This window comes from Coffea arabica, chromosome 3c (assembly GCF_036785885.1).
Source record: "Coffea arabica cultivar ET-39 chromosome 3c, Coffea Arabica ET-39 HiFi, whole genome shotgun sequence".
Lineage (NCBI taxonomy): Eukaryota > Viridiplantae > Streptophyta > Magnoliopsida > Gentianales > Rubiaceae > Coffea > Coffea arabica.
The window spans coordinates 44126706-44141356 of NC_092314.1; the positions used below are offsets into that span (position 1 = coordinate 44126706).

Sequence of the window (14651 nt, forward strand, 5' to 3'; positions counted from 1 at the left end):
ACTTCAATGTCCAATATTTCCATCGACAATTCCAATGCTCTTAACCTTTTTGTCATTCTTTTTGACAAATACCCATTTTGCAAATGAATTTTTTGAGTGTTTGTTTAAAATCTTACTATAACTTATTGTAGAAGTTATAGAAAAATTTTGTAAGCTATAAACTTTTTCTTTTCAGTTCTTTTCCTTTTCTTTTTCTTTATTTCTTTCTCCTTTTCTTTTTCTTTCCTCTCCACTTCTTCTCCCTCACCTCACCAATTGTTAGGCACTCGGGTCGGAACCTTTGCCGACGACCAGCGCCAGCAGTAGCACACATTTTTTCTTTCACTTTTTCCTCTCTCCCTCTTTTCCTCCCTCTCCTCTCCCCCTCCCCCTTGCGTATATTGTCTGGTCGCACGGCCAAATTGCGCAAGAGAGAAGGGAAAGGAAGAGGAAGGAAGAGAGGTGGCAGGAAAGAGAGGGGAAGAGGGGAGGGGAAAAGGGAGGAAGGAGGAGAGGGAGAGGGAGATGGCATCGGAAGAGATGATTAGCATCGGAGATGGTGGTGGGTTGATGTGGGGAGGAAGAAGAAGAAAGGAGGATGGGAAATTTTTTTTTTTTTTTTTGTGTTTTGGGTATTTTGAAGTGTGTAATTTAAAAATTTTGAGATATTTTTTTGAAATTACTGTAGTTAAAGTTATTAAAAAACTGGTAGGAAACTACAAAGATTCTTTGGAAAACTTGAGTTAAAAAGAAAAACTTTTTCCTTTTGGTTTTTTCTTTAAAGAAAACAAGATAAACTTCTATTTATACATTTTTGTTAGTCGCCCACAAATTTTGTATATTTGTTACTCAATCACCAATTCCATGTACTAAAGTACACATCACGTAGATTGACTTGGATGGAAAAATAGAAGTTGAGCTTCTTTTAGAAACATGTAATTATGCAGTTTAAATTGAAATATTGTTTAAAACTAAGAGCAATTTAACAAACGTAATCTAAAAAAATTAAAACAACTACATGTCAATTTAAGTAGTAAAGGTAATTTTATTGGGGAAAAAATTTGTTCGCTCTATGGCAATTCACTCATTTTTTTTTTGAGAAATATTGCAATTTACTTTTAAACAAAAACAAAATGATTTTGGCCATGACATTTTTTTTTCTCTTATAAAAAATTAATCCAAACTCTAATCACACAATCATTTTTCTTCACTATTCCTCCCTTTCCCTCAATAATAAAAAATGCATTAATTTGAAAATAATAACTCAATAATAAAAAGCACAATACTTTTCCAAATTAATACAATTACTAAGAAAAAAGGGAAAAACAACAACTGCCAGTCTACTACTACTTGATTAAAGATTATTTAGAAGACAGGTCCTAAAAAATTTGCAATAAAAAGATAGAGGCCAGAAAGCAATTTCCTTTCCTAGGTGTCCTTAATTTATAATTTTTCACACTTTCGCTTGGCTCTTCTCTTTCCTTCAGTCCAGAATTCCCCATCGGATACATCACATTGATGGAGTGGGGTAGGGTGTGATCCAATCCCTACTCCCAACTCCCCACAACAAATTTATTGTCGATGGTCTCTCTTTTTTTTTTTTTTTTTTTTTCTGTTTAATTGATAATTGCCTCAACAATCCATCCAATTTTGTACTGCATTTGCTGTCCCCAGAACTCCAGAAGAAGGCCCATCTTTTCTTTTTCCAAAACTGGGTTTTATAGCGTAAGTAATATTCCCAGCAAATTTCTCTCCTGCATTGCATGCTTGGTTTTCTTGATGGGTTTTGCTTGCTTTACTCGATGTCTTAAATAATTGGTTCAGTTCTTTTTTTTTTTTTGTTTTGGTTTTGTACAGTTGTTTATTTTCTCAAGCCTTTTGGGGACTTGAATTTGACCCTTGACATGACTTGATGAGTCTGATTGGATTGTTTTCTGTACTCAATTGATGCTCGAGTTCTGCTACTTATAGTAAAGATGGCAGAATTTATTGAATTGGCTAGCATTTGACTCAACCAATAATATGGGCAGGACTAGAGTTTAAGCTCTTTGATTTTAAGATCGGAGATTAGCTAGCAGTTAATTATTATATGAAATAAGCTGTTAAGTTTTAAAGATTGTGTTCCCAGTTGCCCAGTCCAGCTGCCTAGAAGAAGAGGGGGGGGGGTGGTGGTGGTGGGGAAGGAATTCTTCTGTTGCATTTCTTCGAAAAGATTCTTTTCCCCCTTTCTTTTTCCATTTTTTCAGTTGGTAGACCAAGAAAAGTATATTAGCATTGATTCTTTTCCATACCACCCATAATGTTAGTTAGCAAAAGTTCAAATTTAGTTGCATACTTGTGCAGTCTAAGGTTCACCTAAAGCCAAAAAACCAAAGGAAACTTGGAGCCCATTTGGATTTCTAATTTTTGGATTTTTTTTTTTTTGTAGAAAAATGTACCATAGCAATCTGATGTATGTGAGGTAAAAAGGTGATTGGAAAATGTGTTCATGAAAAACATGAAAATTTTTTGAGGAAAAATGGCAATTTATTATTCTGTTGATCCTATAACTGACTTAAACTCAATCAATCATCATCTGGTTATTGTAGCTTCACCTTCCTTGAGGTTGAACCAGTTATTAATGCCTTGTGCAGAAAACTACATGCCAGTTGTACACAAAAGGTTCAGAAGTGCCAAAACTAAAACTTTAATGTTTTCTGCATCTTTTTTTTTTTCAGAATCTGTCTTTGTATGCTTGTGCCCAAGCATGATGGTATATGTTCTAGATCAGTTAGATGAGTTTAATTAGAGGCTGCTAAGCTGTTGAATTTACTGAAGCATCCAGTTATGTGACCAATCATGCGTATCACTAACTGCTATTCCTATTTCTTCAATTGATTCATATTGTGTGGTCTGAGCCAGACGAGGCTATAGGACCAACCATTATCATTTCTTTTCTCAACAAAAATGAGGTACCTTATGTTACTTCCAATTCTTAAGGGGATATGCTATATTCATGGGTGCTTTCAGGTCACACGTTTGAGAACTCAAGTATGGTGTCCACTGCAATGATTACAAAGTCAGTGATTGGTTTTACCATGTATCTTGCTTTAACAGTCATTCTTAGGTTAAACAACTGTGGTCCTAATTATTTTTTGGTTGAAACCACACATAAGTGTGTTAGTTACTTGAGGTTCCCGTGCCAAAATACTCCCCATTGATCACGGGCCAGCAAGATTGTCCATTCTTGAGAGTATGCATTAAAGAAAAGTTGCATAGCTTCCAATCTTTGTCTACTCAATAGGGTATGTATCCTGGGGTATGTACAAAAGGTGTGTAGTGCTCTAGGATTGTCGTTCTTGATAGCTTTCCACAGTGACCAAACCTCATTCTATATTTCTCCTTGCCTTTCATCTAGCCATTATCAAACTGTTTCCAAAATAGGCCTCTCTTTCTTCTCCTTATGGCTATATCAACTTGGTTGGATTTCACTTTCTGCTGGTAACTAGTTTCTACCTTGTCTGGGTCACTTATTTTATTCTTTCTCTTTTTTTTTTGGGTCTACGTTTCCATCTCTTTTTTCCCTCTTTCTTTTTTCTTTTTTTTTTTCCCTTCTTTTGTTTGGTGTATGGTAAAGTCCTACTTATTTTTTTACTATTTTGAGCTTGTAAATCTCAAGTTTAATCTTCAGTCAGCTTTTCTCTGTTGACTTGAAATTGAAAATCCCATGGCAACATCTCTTCTTCTTTATTTAAACGAATTTCCTTTTTTCTTTTTTCTAGCTTTGTGTTTTTCATGTTTCCTTGTTCATTTTTGAGAATTTGAGAGAAGATACTTTTTTTTTTGGCCTTTGTGTAGTTCATATACTGCTTTGCGCGTATATAAGGGTTATTTTCTTTTCACTCTGATTTATTCTGCTGTCCTCTTTGTTCTCTGGGTACCTGGTCAGTTTTTCTTGTAAATGGAGATTTTTTTCAGTATATGATAAGCATGTCTACATCTTTACTTGTACTTTTCCTTGGCATGCATAGTTTGAAAATTTTCTTGTGTACTTAATAGTTGGAAGCTGAGCTAATATGTTTTTGCAGTAAATGGCTGCGATTGTGCAAGGAATAGGAGCTACAGCAGCTCCTTCTGCCAGTTCCAACAAATTTCTCTTGTCATCTCTAGGATCATCACTCTTAGGTATACTCTGTTATGTTTTAAATCTTATACTAGCACTGAATACATCATTAGTGGAGATCTCTGCTTTGGCTGTTATGTGGCTTTTAGATTGATACGACATGCATGGATCTGAAACTGGGTGTTCCATTTTATTCAATTAAGCTCTAATCTTCTTAGTTTTGTGCAATTCTTGTAATTTCTGTTCTTGTTGCTTTCATTTTTCTTGGTCTAAATTCCATGTCATAATAGTATTTATTGCCTAATTCAATTCTCCATTGTTCTTCTGCTTTTGGGTTGAATAAGTCATTCAGGATCTTAGTAATTAAGTTCTTGTTTTTGTATAAACTGTTATCCATGTGGTTCCAGTAAAGCAAGTTCACTTCTGAGACCTTTGCAAGACTTTACTGTGCTAAAGTGTACCTGCATTCTCTTTTCATGGTGGAGTGATTTATTTTTGGGTCCTTTTCCATCTTGTGTCTCTTCGAGTAACCTTTGGCAATTGTTCTCATGGGTGTTTATGAAGTTTTTCTTTTTTGGTCTTTGCTACAGAGAAGAAAAGGAACTTTTTTGTTGTTAGATCAGATGGAAAATGTTACACTGGTTTAAACCAGCAACAGAGGAGAGCTCAAAATGTGGTCACTAATGCTGTTGCTGTAAGTCTTAAATTTCCCTCTCACCCTATGCACAAACATGCACAGAAACATGTTGCTTTTTAGTGACTATTTGAATGTGTAGAATGAATGCTGACGATTTTTTTTTTTTGCATCATTTAGACCAAGGAAGAAAAGGCATCAGCTGCTGTGGGCTCCAAGCCAGGGTATGATTTTCCCTCCTCAACATGCATACACAATAGCAGAAGATTTGGACTGTTATAATCATGCACATGCATATGGTTGTTGACAAAGATGATTTTATTGTTAGAAATTGAATGTTGGAGTCAGTTTGGTACTTTATCTGAATGCACTTGTGTGAGGAAAAGTTAAATGTATTGGGAAGCTAGAAGTCTGTTTCTGAATTGGGGAACTATAAGTTTAGGTTTGTAATAAATGATTTGTTTGGTGGCAAAATGGTGCTGAGCCTACTTTGGCGAAAGTTTTCATTTTTCTGGTAGTAAATGCAGATGGAAATACCAATTATGTTGCTCATTGTTCTCCAATTGATCTTATACTTTCCTTCCTTTTCTCCTTTTGTTTGGTTTAAGTGGTACCTCTTCTGGTGATCATTTGGTTTTTGCAGATTTTCTTGTATGAGTAAATTGGTTTGTGTGTGTATGTGAGAAGAAGAGAGAGATATTTCTTCGTGCTCAATGCTAGAGAACTAAGTGAGACATTTCCTCTTGTTCAATGCTAGAGAACTAAATGAAAGAACAAACTCTAATATTTAGCAGGTCAAGGAAATTCAGATTCAGAGTGATAGAGAGATGTCCTCATGTTCAAAGATAGAGAACTAAATGAGAGGATACTCTAATGCTATATCAGAAGCAGCCATATAGTCAATAAGAAACTTTTGGAGGCATTCAGGGCTTGTTCAAGCAACTTTATACTGTAACTTATGACAGTTTAGATTAGAACTCTATTCTTTGTTTTTGTACACATACAACCACATTCTTGGTACGGTTATGATTGAAATAAAATAGTACATTCTATTGAAGAAGTAAAGAGAATTACAGATGCACTCCATAGGAGTATTATCAAAACTTATATCCAGTTTTAGGTGTAATGTTGCATCTTGAGTTTCTAAAACTACCCATGATGAGTATTATCCTCGCATTAAAAATAATGAGGATATTATATAGGGTCACATTATTATGGAGGGTAGTGTTATCTAACTTAATCCCACAGTCCTCTTCAAAAGCACACTCATACAGTGGGCCTTAATTACTAAATTGTGTATGCATTGAAGTTGTTAATTCTTAATTCACTAATAGGTTGTTGAAGTTATTTATATTGTATCTCATAAATCTCGATTGCTTCAGCACTTATGTATATGAATTATCCCCTTGGTGAGATGTTTATTCTGTGTTTGCTATTCCATCGATCTTTTGGGACTAAAATATATAAACTGTGCTCATTCATCCACAGGCATGAGCTTTTGCTGTTTGAAGCTCTACGAGAAGGCCTTGAAGAAGAAATGGATAGAGATCCCTGCGTCTGTGTGATGGGTGAGGATGTTGGTCATTATGGAGGTTCATACAAGGTGACCAAAGGCCTGGCTGAGAAGTATGGGGATCTCAGAGTTCTTGACACCCCCATTGCTGAGAACTCCTTCACTGGCATGGGAATTGGTGCTGCCATGACTGGCCTGCGACCAATTGTTGAGGGAATGAACATGGGATTCCTCCTCCTAGCTTTTAACCAGATCTCTAACAATTGTGGGATGCTCCACTACACATCTGGAGGTCAATTTAAAATACCAATTGTCATCCGGGGACCTGGTGGAGTTGGTCGCCAGCTGGGAGCGGAACATTCACAGCGGCTTGAGTCTTATTTCCAATCAATTCCAGGTATTCAAATGGTGGCATGCTCAACAGCTTACAATGCCAAGGGCTTAATGAAGGCTGCTATCAGAAGTGACAACCCGGTGATTTTATTTGAGCATGTTCTACTTTATAACTTGAAGGAGAGGATTCCTGATGAAGAATATGTTTTGAATCTTGAGGAAGCTGAGATGGTTAGACCTGGTGAGCATGTGACCATTCTTACTTATTCGCGGATGAGGTATCATGTAATGCAGGCTGCCAAGACATTGGTGAACAAAGGATACGATCCTGAAGTTATTGATATCAGATCGCTGAAGCCATTTGATCTTTACACAATTGGGAATTCAGTGAAGAAGACTCATCGCGTGCTGATTGTGGAGGAGTGCATGCGCACTGGTGGAATTGGTGCCAGCTTGACTGCAGCTATTAACGAAAATTTCCATGACCATTTAGATGCTCCCATTGTTTGTTTGTCGTCACAGGATGTGCCAACCCCATATGCAGGAACCTTGGAGGAATGGACTTTAGTTCAACCTGCGCAGATTGTTGCAGCAGTTGAGCAACTTTGCCTGTAGTTGCAAAGAGAACGGCTCATTTTTTGGTGTGTTTGTAATTTAAGTTGGCAGTTTCACCCTGATGTTGTTGTTCCGTAGCAAATTTTGTTACATAGTTCGGTTTTCATCAAGTAAGATGGGAGTGATACTTAGGTTCAGACGGGTTGTTATTGTTGGTAGATACTTGTGCCCCTCTGGTCTCATTGCTTTCCCCCCTATTATTCTAAACGATACCAGAGGGTATCAGTTAACTTCTAGTTACCATTGTTGGCAGTGCAAAATGACAAGTTCTCTTCGGTTATATTGCCTCTGATTTGATGCTTTTCGTTTCCTTTTCTGTTTTATTTTCTTCTCATCTTCTAGTTTTTTTTTTTTTTTCACATGATTATTCACAGATAAAATTTTGGAGTTCAGACATCACACACAAATGAATCAGAAAATTGTAGCATATATTGGATGAGGATCCTCTTTCTTATTGTATTGATTGAAGTTTTATGTTTGCTAACAAAAGAGTAGCTTGAAGTAGTAAGGATTGCAGTCGATTCAAGTCAAATGTGTTTCTTGCAAAGTTTGAACTACCGAAAGATGTTGAAAAATCTCACAAGTGCTCGCACTAGATTGAGCTTGTTAAGGCTAGCTTCTAAGCTCAATGCCTCAAAACTAATTGAAGGAATTTGAGGTCTCATAAGTTCAAATGGCACTTGAACTTGAAAATTCGATTGAACTCGACTCGATAAGGCTTGAGTTCGGCTCATCAATTTTAGTAAACGAGTAGAATTTGAGCTAGAAATTTACTCGATTAATTAACGAGCCGAGTAAGTTTGAATTGTATGTAATTAGAGCAGCTCACTTGAGTTCGATAAGGAAGAACATATATATTATTTTCACAAGTCAAAAGAATAGAAATTGAAAATTATATGTTTTCATTGTGATCAATTCGCATGAGCTCGACACTTGAGCTCGCGTCGAGTTCAATTCGTTGTGATAAATGAGTCGAGTTCAAGCTTGAACTCGAGTCATATGTCCCATTTGACAAGCCAAATTCGAGCACATTTCAAGGTTCATCTGCTTAGTCTAGTGAGTTTGAGCTAACCACGAATCGAGCTCGACAGTGAAATACTTGGCTCGATTAACAGCACTAGACATGTATAAAACACAGAAATTTTTCTTTAAAGAAAGATATGAAAAAAAAAATATATTAATGACGTAATTTTCCTGTCAAAGCTGAAGTGGCCTTTATTGTAACAATCTTAGCTAAACGAATTAAGCCCACTGCCAAAACCCATTCCACCCCAACCAGATTGATTGATAACTTTCTGCTTTGCTCAAGGAAGCTTTGAGTTTCAGGAGTTCATCTTCATCGTCTTCTCCTTGATTAGTGCTCCTCATTCCCCTTCTCCTCCTGCTGTTCTTCATTGAAGGGTTTTGAAGAAGACAAGTTTGGCCTAGAGCATGGAGGTTAGTTTCTTCGTTGTTCTTGGCGTACTTTTATTGCGTTAATTTGGTGCAGTGGACGGCGGTTGTTTGAATCATGGCTTGAGGCGGCCATGACGAAGCCTTGTGATACCATTTCCATGAAAAAGCCTAGAAACGATGAGATTCTGGGAGTTTAGCCATTGAATTCAATCATCTCATTATTAAATTAATGATCTTTCATATCAATGCTTGCTTGATTCTCATCTTTCTGGACAAATAGGCAGAAAGCAAGGAGAACATCTTGGTGGTCGGTTACATAATGAAGCCTTCTCGGAAAGAAGATTTTGCGAAGGTCAGTTGGGACAAGACTGTGGAAGTCTTTAGGTAGTTTGGAAGATGTATGATTGGATATGGATTTGTTTGGTTTAAGTTGATTTGTTACAAGATTGATTGCGTTGTTGGGTCTGGCTGGATCAACAACGATAATGGCCTTTTGAATTTGGTTCATAACATAGCAGTTATATGTTCCCTTGAAAGTTGAATTACGATATTGCCATATATACGCCTTTGTCATTGCCGATTACAATGCATGAATAGAAGCACGGGGGAGTAGCTAGCTTTGATTTAATTTTGATCAAAATGACTCTCAGGGTCCTGCTTATATGTTGAGCTTGTACCGTTGTACGTGTCAAATTTATGTCTGCCTATGCCAAAAGATGCTTATTTTCGGTGTTTGGATTTGCAGAGAGGTGCATTCCCTTCACATCCAACGCAAAATGGGTTGATATTTTTGCCCCTTAACTTTGAACTTCCCATATCTTCTCAGTTACAACAAGTAGATGTGCTGCTTCACAAAGCAACAGATGAGATTGTTGATGTTAAAATGAGTAGCAGTTCGGAGTTTGTTGACAAAATTGAGTATACCAAGGGCATGCAGGATTTACAAAGGTAACTTAAACATCATATGGTCACTTATACTTTATGTGACTTAACTTCATGTGGATGCTTTTGTTTTAATTTAAGAGCTTTATAAAGACACATTGGAAAGTTAGAACTATCTAGTTTCAATAATTTTTTCCACGCTGGTTTTTTTAATTAGTATGGAAAGAATCAAGGCCTGACTGCACTCTGTCTGACCAGTAATCGACTTTCAAATTTATATCAAGCACCAGCAGAAATGCTTTCAGATATTTATTAGTCCAGAAATCTTTGTAGTTTACTGAGCATTTTACCTGTTTTGAGCAAGATGATAAAACTTTTCCTCTAGCGGTTTCCTATGTTCCCTCATGTATCTTGTGCATGTCACATCCATGCCTATTGCATTAAAAAACAATAGTCTTTTAATTTTTTTCCCACTTCTATTTCACTTGAATTACCCTCTGTTTTGTGTACTGCGGATGTTTGAAAAACTTTATCTCCAGTGGTAACCTATGTTGATAAAAGACTATTGTTCTAGCTATTTGGTAATTGCAAATGTTGATAAAAGTATAAGAGAGAAATTTTCAATCTGCTGCTCTTGAATAAAGAAGTAGTTAGCTGCGGTTTATGTATTCTAATTATGAACTTTCCAGGTACACTGAGAGCCATCCAGAATGCTGTGTGATTGATCCATTTCCTAACATTTATCCTGTACTGGATCGGCTTAGAATCCAACAGATCCTATTTGGTTTGGAAAATCTCTGCATAAAAAGCTGTTACAGAATCAGGGGTCCTCGTTTTCTCAAGGTTGTTTTGCTAGAATATTATCTATGATATGTTTATATCATAAATAATATCTAATCACAGTTAAGAGTATTCTCTATGGTGTATCATTCTAATAGTATGTGCTGTGTATTTCCTGTAAGTTCATCTCACTATCTTAGTATGTTCCGTTTTCTGTTTATTACATTAATGAGAATGTTAAAACTATAATTTACACCTTATCTCCTAACATGTGAAAAACAAGTGACTGCCCTCTTTCTGAAATGTTACTTACAGAAAACATTTGCTGAACATGTGGTGGAAATGAGTGATCCGATTTTGCCTAAGAAATGAAAACACAAGGGTATCAAATTTCGCTTGTCTGAGATTGTCTCTCCTCTTTTGCTTAAACGTCCAAGTAGAGACTAGAAATTCTCTTTGCAGTGCTAATTTTTGGCTTCAATACAGGTTATTCCTTTGAAACCCTTGTTGGAAAAGAAACCAGAGGCTAGTGCTAGCAAAACCTCTATTGGATATGCGGGCCCAAAATTTCCACCTCTTCACTCAGTGGGGTTTGAGATAATTAAGACATTCTAGTCATCTTGAGGTGAAAATTTCGACTAAATAAGTAGATATGTTTCAATATTTTCCCTAATTTACACAAGTAGACTCTTTCTCAAAAAAGAAAAAGTTTCGGTACATCTCATGGTGCGCTATCCCAATTAATAGTTGTAACACTGTATGCTTTCATGCTAAAATCCTACATATGTGGACAAAAGTACACACCATTAATATTGGAATAATTTGCCATTCAAAAGAAGAGCGATGAGCCCTGATTAACTTTTTCTGGAGATATTGTAAATCATATAGTATTCCATTTCATGTAGATGCCTGTCAAGGAATAGACTATCAAGACGTAGGAAAGTCATTTGAAACAAACAAATAACGTGTAGACAGGGGGTTGCTCAGGAAATTAGGACTGTGGTCACATAGATTTGAACCTAGATAATTAGGATGCCACCTTTGAGTCTTTCGTAAGTGTTTGACATCACACTAACAGACTGACATGTATCAAAGTTGCCTAGAAGAGGAGTGAACTATAATTTCATATTACCTAGTCACAATAAAATTATCCTTTGAATGCAGTTATATGGATAAACTCTGTGTTACTATAAAACTGCCTGATTCTTCATTTTCTAATTGCTTAATGGGTGGAAGTGGGTGTTGTAGAGTCTGCTAAACTTACTCATCAGTCAGATTACTTTATGGGATTCATCGTGTAGGTTAATAGCTTTGAGGAGCCCAATTTGGAACACAGGTTGTTTGAAGCCAAGCTCTCATTTCCAAATATTGTGAAACCTCAAGTTGCTTGTGGTGTAGCTGTTGCGCACAGCATGGTAATTATCAGTTCAACATTCACCACTTTTGAGTGCATATTCTTGGAAACTAAGAAAGCTTGGCAAAGTAGGATATGTACAGTTGCAAAAATGTTTTCTTTAGCTTTCTTTTCATTATGTGTATATTTTTCTCAATATTCTTCGAATATCAATTATCAATCCTGTGAATTCGTATATGAAATAGCAGCTTTTTGCGTATTAAGGTCGAATTAGATGTATATGTTGCTTAATGAGGATTGAGATTGATGAAAATGGAAAAAAAAGAAGTTTTTAACTTCTAACTCAGAGAAGTGATGATTTCTTAGTTTTATGCTGCCATGAGTAGCTGCAGCTCTCTCTTTTTTTCCCCTCCTTTTGGTAGATAGTTGTTACCTGGTTGGAGATTAAGCTGCTGTAGTTACTTCAGCTTTGCTAGCCCAGGTTAAATAAGAGACTGGTATCTTTGTGTTTTAGTAAAAATTTTGCCTCGATTGTTTGCTAAACTGTACCGGCAATAACTGTTTACTAGAAGTTATAATATCAAGTTTGCCCCTATGAAATTAGATCCCCTTTTTGCAATTATATTAAATTGGCCGGATTAAGAATTTTTTTTATTAAGAATTTGCTTGCATGAACATTATCTCTTATAACTTAAAAACTGAAAGCAAATATACAAGTCTATCTTTTGGAGCTTTCAAGTTCTGTCTCAATTATTTCAACATCTCAAGATAGCCTGGTTGTGTTAGTTGAAATTTGAAATTAGAGACAGCTAGTTGCATGAAAACTTACCCTACATTAAAGCAGTATTTGAGATTCTAACAGTTTGATTTGTGCAATGCATGTTAGGAATCACCAAATCTGACTTCCCAAGTACAAAGGGGATTGCAAATCTCCCCTGAAACCTAAAAAGTTTATAAACTTTTATTTGGAAATTCTTATGCCAAGGTGGTCCTTTTCTTTTGCTTGCTTAACTTGCGTTAGTTACTCTTTTGCCTCCTCTTTAATTTTTTTTTTTTTTTGACTGATGGAGAGATCCAGATTTATTGTCACTTTTATCTCTTTGTGACTTTTGACTTGCTGTAACTGGCAGGCGATAGTCTTTAATATAGAGCAGTACAAAGGCCTGAATGTTCCCCTTCCAGCAGTTGTGCAGGTAAGCCAGGAACTGTGGGGACTGTTGATAAAAATTGGTAAAGCTTTCTTGTACTGCAGCTCACTTGTTCGTTTTGTACTTGTTTTGCTAAATTTCTGTTATCATGCATATATATAGTTGTATGTGTCTTATGTACAAGCATCTACGAAGTAGTGTCATGATGGTTTACCACTTACTAAAGTTAACTTGTTCATAAAACCAATCTGAGTTGTATCATGGAACATGTCATGGTAAGCACGGCATGTAGACATTGACACAAGGGGATTAGTATTCATTTGAAACTGCAGGAATATGTTGACCATTCATCCTGTCTGTTTAAGTTCTATGTCCTGGGGGAGAAGGTTTTCTATGCAATTAAGAAGTCTACGCCTAATGCAGCTACTTTGATGGGCTTACCAGAGGCGTGTGATCTCAAGCCTATCCTCTTTGACAGGTACTCCATTTTCTTGATTTCCTATTCTCATCTTTTGCCATGATACTAGAACTGTTCACATGAATGAGAGCATATGCAAACCTTTCATTACTGCTGGCATTGCTTGCAGTTTGAAATCTCTACCTATAGACAAGAAAAATCAGCAGGTTGAGGATGGGGTGAGCAGTGCTGGAATTCAGCAACTTGACCTTGAACTCGTCACTGATGCTGCAAATTGGCTCAGAAGTGTTCTCAACCTTACCATATTTGGCTTTGATGTTGTTGTGAGTTTCTGTTTCAACTCTGACCATTTTCTACGTCTATTATTTCTACTCTCTTCTGACCAGCTGTATTTTACACAATGAATTCCACATGATTGTTTGCAAAAGGTAGGATTTGCTTTTTATGTGGTATATTTTCAAGAATTCATGGGCATGATTAAGGAAAGTTATAATCTGTGCAAATGATATAGTTCAGGCACAATAAGAGGAAATGAAACAAGGAGAGTGGAAGCACTTGTTTATTATTGATGTTGTGATGAAAAATCAAAACTTATTGCTGTAACGTGATCTACCAAGTAATAAAATGCCGGTAATACTGTTTAAGCCGTTGTGATCGTTAAACTCTAATACTGCTCCTCTCAATCATGGGTTGATAGATTTTGTGGAAGGAACGGCGGAGGAAATGAAAACTGTCTACAGTTTAATTTCCATTATCCTGTTGGAATTTACAGTTTTGCTTCGTTTAAACTTTCAGATCCAGGAAGCCACAGGCGACCATGTCATCGTCGATTTAAATTACCTGCCATCTTTCAAGGAGGTCCCAGATGATGTTGCAATACCTGCCTTCTGGGAAGCTATAAAGTGGAGATTCAAGTCAGAAAGAGGTCAAAGAAACTCTTCCTTGGCACCTTCATCTGCTGATAGCAATATAGTTTCATTTCCATAATGTTCCTTGCTACTGGCTCGTAATGGATGAAAGCTTAAGAGCACTGACAGAGAACATTTTTGTTGTTTGATTATCAGAAGTCGAATTTGCCACTGACTCAAATTTCACTGCAAATTATTCACATCGACTCTTCATTGTTTATTTGAACCTTGGACGATTCTTGAATTCTAAAACAGTGATCCCATCACTTTTTGGCTGTGGGTGTGAAAGATTTCTCTGAGGATCCCCAGGTCGGAGAATATATAACAGGCAGGACTAAAGAGCGAGATGGGGAAATCTGGGCGGAGCCTTGCCGACAAAACTCGAAACTGTGAAGGCTGTTCATGCATGCTCAAAATCTCTCTTTTAAGTGCTAGGCGGATGAATGTCTCGTTTGGCAGTAATTAGATTCGTGTTTTTCCCACCTTCTTGGTCTTCTTCTTGTGGCTCTCGAATGATATACCACCAAGGACATTATTAGTTCATATAAGGCAATTTGCACTGAGCTGGCAGATGGTCCAATTTTTTCTAG

General features: G+C 36.6%; 2 protein-coding genes across 4 annotated transcripts; both read left to right on the plus strand.

The window, feature by feature from the left end:
* The first annotated feature begins 1516 nt into the window (after window positions 1-1516).
* Window positions 1517-7456, plus strand: LOC140037766 (pyruvate dehydrogenase E1 component subunit beta-3, chloroplastic-like). The gene is made up of 5 exons (XM_072082840.1): window positions 1517-1704; window positions 4047-4143; window positions 4672-4775; window positions 4896-4939; window positions 6204-7456. The coding sequence occupies exons 2-5, from the start codon at window positions 4050-4052 to the stop codon at window positions 7174-7176; spliced, it is 1215 nt and encodes a 404-aa protein (XP_071938941.1). The 5' UTR covers window positions 1517-1704; window positions 4047-4049; the 3' UTR covers window positions 7177-7456.
* Window positions 7457-8378: 922 nt separating this feature from the next.
* On the plus strand, window positions 8379-14624 carry LOC140037768 (inositol 1,3,4-trisphosphate 5/6-kinase 4-like). Of its 3 annotated transcripts, none has more exons than XM_072082848.1 (10): window positions 8379-8613; window positions 8852-8923; window positions 9317-9519; window positions 10143-10296; window positions 11535-11648; window positions 12718-12817; window positions 13159-13213; window positions 13323-13476; window positions 13949-14078; window positions 14218-14624. In XM_072082848.1, the coding sequence occupies exons 1-10, from the start codon at window positions 8608-8610 to the stop codon at window positions 14358-14360; spliced, it is 1131 nt and encodes a 376-aa protein (XP_071938949.1). In that variant the 5' UTR covers window positions 8379-8607; the 3' UTR covers window positions 14361-14624. The 3 variants fall into 3 exon arrangements, with proteins under 3 accessions (XP_071938949.1, XP_071938950.1, XP_071938948.1); XM_072082847.1 differs by having other exon boundaries at window positions 8381-8613; window positions 12718-12780; window positions 13068-13213; XM_072082849.1 differs by lacking the exon at window positions 8852-8923 and having other exon boundaries at window positions 12718-12780; window positions 13068-13213.
* The last annotated feature ends 27 nt before the right edge of the window (window positions 14625-14651 follow it).

Excerpts from the sequence above, each read along its gene's own strand:
- LOC140037766 (XM_072082840.1), top strand. The coding sequence starts at position 4,050 with ATGGCTGCGATTGTGCAAGGAATAGGAGCTACAGCAGCTCCTTCTGCC. Across the intron at positions 4,144-4,671 it reads TCTAGGATCATCACTCTTAG|AGAAGAAAAGGAACTTTTTT; the intron begins GTATACTCTGTT and ends TCTTTGCTACAG. Across the intron at positions 4,940-6,203 it reads GCTGTGGGCTCCAAGCCAGG|GCATGAGCTTTTGCTGTTTG; the intron begins GTATGATTTTCC and ends ATTCATCCACAG.
- LOC140037768 (XM_072082847.1), top strand. Across the intron at positions 12,781-13,067 it reads CCCTTCCAGCAGTTGTGCAG|GAATATGTTGACCATTCATC; the intron begins GTAAGCCAGGAA and ends TTGAAACTGCAG. Across the intron at positions 14,079-14,217 it reads GAGATTCAAGTCAGAAAGAG|AAGTCGAATTTGCCACTGAC; the intron begins GTCAAAGAAACT and ends TTTGATTATCAG.